This window comes from Branchiostoma floridae, chromosome 4 (assembly GCF_000003815.2).
Source record: "Branchiostoma floridae strain S238N-H82 chromosome 4, Bfl_VNyyK, whole genome shotgun sequence".
NCBI lineage: Eukaryota > Metazoa > Chordata > Leptocardii > Amphioxiformes > Branchiostomatidae > Branchiostoma > Branchiostoma floridae.
Genome location: NC_049982.1, coordinates 32,322,191 through 32,327,310, shown reverse-complemented (window position 1 = coordinate 32,327,310; position 5,120 = coordinate 32,322,191). Strand labels below are relative to the sequence as shown.

Sequence of the window (5,120 nt, the reverse complement as noted above, 5' to 3'; positions counted from 1 at the left end):
TTCAATACACACATCACATGCTGTTGAGAAAATTGCATGACTTATCTTACCTTGTGTTTCTGCTGACCATGTCCTGACCGTATGTTTCAGTCTGGTGTGGTACAACTGCCTATGGGTCTGTTAGAGTTCCCCCCATTGGCTGCCTACTGCAATGGTCTTCTGTCAGGGTTCAACGAACTGCGTCTTTGCGCTCCAATCGGAGTGGTGCCTGAACTGACGACAGTCCTGCAAACCTCCCTGTGTAAGGCAACAGACGTCATCCTGGCCTTCCACAGGTGAGGACATCACAACTGTTGTATCAGACGGTCAACTTGCAGAGCTCTTTCTGTGATAATTTTAGTATATTAATATATGGCACACACCATGTCTATCAGCGAATAGTTACTTTATCCCGAAGAACTGAAGTAGTGTTGTAGTAGCTTGTGTATGTGAGAAGCATGTCTGTCTGTTTGTAACACTAGGATTCGCAATGTACAATTTATGTACACCATGTAGTCTTACCTTACATTGCTAGTGTGGCTAATTTGTGTGTTTAACAGGAAGGGCCACAAAGCACTATGGGTAAAGTTGTGCAGTCTGCCATCTCTGATAGCCATCTCTGGGTCTTGGTGGCCATCTTGATTTGGGGTCAAACTTTGGGGTCATGGAAATGGCACACTCTGATTGGTTGAAGAAAGGTTACTACATATAAGGCTACCTTCTCCACTGATAGCCACTAAGCTTGTTACACCTATGGTTCAATGCTACCATTGCTGTAGCATTAGGCCAGGCAGTCTCAAGCATTACATGACCATAATGTCTTCTCCTCGCGTTCCAGGGCAGAAGAGTCAGCAATGTCGCCCAGTGAGCGCGAGCTGTTTGGCCGCCTGTGCTCCAGTTTTGCCGACAGCCTGGTGCCCTTCGCCAACACCTGCCTGCAGGTGATGTATCCAGCTGCAGCTGTAGCGCAGGTGCTAGGAGTGTCCACTGCTGATGTCACAAAGGTTGACTTCTTTTTATATTTTTTTTTAAAACTAACCATTCTATGCAAAGTAACACAGTTGAAAGTAATGAAGACCAAGATTGTGCATGCAGAAGCAGATTAATGGCCTTGTTTCTATTGTGAGACCACAGCAAGTAAATTTTATGGATGACATCATATGCAGAGTGCAAAGAATAATGAGATAGCACGAAAAGAAACAAGATGGGTAAAAAAAACAAGATAAATTTTCAAAATAGACACCATAAACGTCGTAACGAGATTTGAAGAGACAAAACGTGGCCTCACAACAAGGCATTCATTTCTGTATTAAAAAAGTAAACTAGATCTAATGTAGTAAAAGTGATACTGGTGTGGTACACTGGTATAACTTGCCAAGCTGGCAACACTCATGCATGACTTCCATATTGATGGCACTTTTACAACTATCCAATAAGTAAGTTTTACTTCTGCAACTATAGTCATGGCTACCTAGCTAGTGTCACTTTTACAAGTATGATTATCAGGCTACAACACAACATGTTTGCCTATTTTGGTCTATCTGACCATCCCTGAAGAGGAAAAAAAAAATTTTTTTCTGAAATCAGGCAGAAATTAATGAACACGCTGATGTCATCCTTAAAATTTACTTGCTGAGGCCTTATTGAATGTAATCAGACAAATACATACATTTGTGTCAGAAACACTTTAAAGGTACCAATTTCATAACTCCAGTTGTCAGTGTGTGCTGTGGATGTGGAGACTGTGACCCAGCCCCTACAGGACCTGTTACCAGTCAGGACAGTGGACACCACAGGTCTTACCAGCCTTCTCATCACGGACATACCAGGTGAGACTGGAGGCAGATATTAGATAGATAGTCATAGCCAGATATGGGTGTCCCTACAGGACCTGTTACCAGTCAGGACAGTGGACACCACAGGTCTGACCAGCCTTCTCATCACAGACATACCAGGTGAGACTGGAGGCAGATATTAGATAGTCATAGCCAGATATGGGTGTCCCTACAGGACCTGTTACCAGTCAGGACAGTGGACACTACAGGTCTAACCAGCCTTCTCATCACTGACATACCAGGTGAGACTGGAGGCAGATATTAGATAGTCATAGCCAGATATGGGTGTCCCTACAGGACCTGTTACCAGTCAGGACAGTGGACACTACAGGTCTAACCAGCCTTCTCATCACTGACATACCAGGTGAGACTGGAGGCAGATATTAGATAGTCATAGCCAGATATGGGTGTCCCTACAGGACCTGTTACCTGTCAGGACAGTGGACACCACAGGTCTGACCAGCCTTCTCATCACGGACATACCAGGTGAGACTGGAGGCAGATATTAGATAGTCATAGCCAGATATGGGTGTCCCTACAGGACAGGTGTTACCAGTCAGGACAGTGGACACTACAGGTCTAACCAGCCTTCTCATCACTGACATACCAGGTGAGACTGGAGGCAGATATTAGATAGTCATAGCCAGATATGGGTGTCCCTACAGGACCTGTTACCAGTCAGGACAGTGGACACTACAGGTCTAACCAGCCTTCTCATCACTGACATACCAGGTGAGACTGGAGGCAGATATTAGATAGTCATAGCCAGATATGGGTGTCCCTACAGGACCTGTTACCAGTCAGGACAGTGGACACCACAGGTCTGACCAGCCTTCTCATCACTGACATACCAGGTGAGACTGGAGGCAGATATTAGATAGTCATAGCCAGATATGGGTGTCCCTACAGGACCTGTTACCAGTCAGGACAGTGGACACCACAGGTCTAACCAGCCTTCTCATCACGGACATACCAGGTAAGACTGGAGGCAGATATTAGATAGTCATAGCCAGATATGGGTGTCCCTATAGGACCTGTTACCAGTCAGGACAGTGGACACTACGGGTCTAACCAGCCTTCTCATCACGGACATACCAGGTAAGACTGGAGGCAGATATTAGATAGTCATAGCCAGATATGGGTGTCCCTATAGGACCTGTTACCAGTCAGGACAGTGGACACTACGGGTCTAACCAGCCTTCTCATCACGGACATACCAGGTGAGAAAATAGGCAGATGTAGCCATAGATATGGGTGTCTCACAAGTACAAAATTGAGCAAAATGGAAACCTTTCATTTTGTTCCATTTCCTACTTACGGTACAGTGCCAGATGTAGCCAAATTCTCTGGTAGGTATATTCTCCGAATTTGGCAAATTTGTTTTAGCTTACAGAGGATCTGGAGGATACTAAGTCAGTTGTGTGAACAATAAAATGACATAGATCGTGTATTTATAGTGTTTTTTGTGTATCGAGAGTGTATGATGATGTAGTATGAAGTATGATGTTTTTGGTAGCTACTATAATGAGTCAAAGCAAAGCAATATGTTGACAAACAAGATTTTGAACAAATAAGACACTTTAGAAGGTAGGTGTAGTATTGGAAGAAGGAAACCTTCAGTTTTATTTAGATATTTGGCATCTATTCAAGCTCCAATTATCAGAATAACTATTGAAGTTTGAATGGATTGATAGTGCTAGGTTTGAATGAATATGTGTTGTAGGGACTAAGCATTTCACCACAGCTCCTTATACCTGATGTATTTTTTATTACAGAGATGTCAGAAAGCACCAAGGCAGCTAATCTAGCAGGCATTGGACAGGACAGGCAAGCATCAGTGGCAGGGGAGACTGTAACATCTACTGGAGGTGTAATAGAGCCTGCAACTCCAGCTACAGCACCCCTAGATACAGCAACTACCACGGATACAACATCTTCAGATACAGCAACCTCAGATACAGGAATGATGAAAACAACATCCCTAGATACACCAGCTGCTGCAGCCTCTGATACAACACACGATACAGCACCATCAAATGCAACACCATCAGATGCAACACCATCAGATGCAACACCATCAGATACAACACCATCAGATACAACACCATCAAATACAACACCATCAGATACAACCTCCAGATCCTCAGATTCAGCACCAGAGGCAACACCAGAGGCAACAGCATCTGTTACAGCACCTCCAGTTGAGTCCATCCCACCACCTGACACCAGTGACCAGGACAGGCCTGCAAATCAAACCAATGTTGCCATGGCAACCATCAGTGATACTCAGCAGCCATTGGACAGTAGTACAAGCAGTTTACCACCTACAGACCTGCCTCAACAATCAGTTGCAGAATTTGGTGAGGAGGAAATGGGAGAAGACATACCAAGGCAGTGAGATCATTGGTCCACGTATGAGAAGGACCAACAGTTTAGGGTTATTTATTAGAGGAAAATCTTTGTAACATCTTTATAAACTTGAACTTTTAGCTGAGTCCTCCTGTTGTCTTCAAGAGACTTTCAGTATTTGTCATTTGACAGGTGCACAATCAACACACTTGATGATAACAGCCTGCACACATAAGGTGTGAAAGTAATTATTATGGATAAAGGTACATGTATATTAGGCACATATTATGACTACATATACTTGGGTATGGCAGAAATATTTGCTTTTGCTTGCTGCCTTTTTTTGTGCAATGTAGAGCTGGATTTCAGAAGTGTTCATATACAATGATCTTTGGGAGTACTGAAGCTGCATTTAGTAGATGTCTTAACTCTTTTTTTTGGGGGGGGGGTGTTCGTAGGGTATGTGGGTAGTGCAAGTAAGGAAAATTACCATAACTTGAAATATTCAAGTCAATTTGAAACTTGTTAAGTACATTTTGACTAGGAGACAAAATGTGTACAGTATGATGTTTTATTTTGATCAATTCACTGTTACAGTAAAATAAATACTGTTGCAACAAAGAAGATATAACGTTACAACTGAAAAAGTTAAGACTGGTACATTTTCGTTTGAATGCAAAGTGTTTACATATAGAAAGAGAAAAATAGAATGGATATTCACAGAATTCTGTCAGAAATAGGTAGTAATTATTTTACAAATGGTACTTTCTTCCCAACAAAAAGATGAGTAAATTCTTCCCATAGAAATATTCGTGAGTTACATAATTGTTATATATATACAACAGATATAACAGTGCATGACTTTTGTCACCTTTGATGTTAGATTGTCATTAGTACACAATGTACCAGTACCCATTTGTGCAAGCGCACTGTTAGTCCAAACAAGCAATTAAAACA

General features: G+C 42.5%; 1 protein-coding gene across 1 annotated transcript in view; it reads left to right on the top strand.

Annotated features, from left to right (window-relative positions):
- LOC118412889 (conserved oligomeric Golgi complex subunit 8-like) overlaps window positions 1-4,950 on the top strand; it is a gene marked incomplete in the record, with an annotated part of 11,691 nt that extends 6,741 nt beyond the window's left edge. Inside the window, 4 exon segments of the mRNA XM_035815948.1 lie at window positions 118-275; window positions 818-983; window positions 1,694-1,808; window positions 3,590-4,950. Of these exon segments, the coding sequence (XP_035671841.1) occupies window positions 118-275; window positions 818-983; window positions 1,694-1,808; window positions 3,590-4,212 (1,062 nt within the window).
- Between the last annotated feature and the right edge of the window lie 170 nt (window positions 4,951-5,120).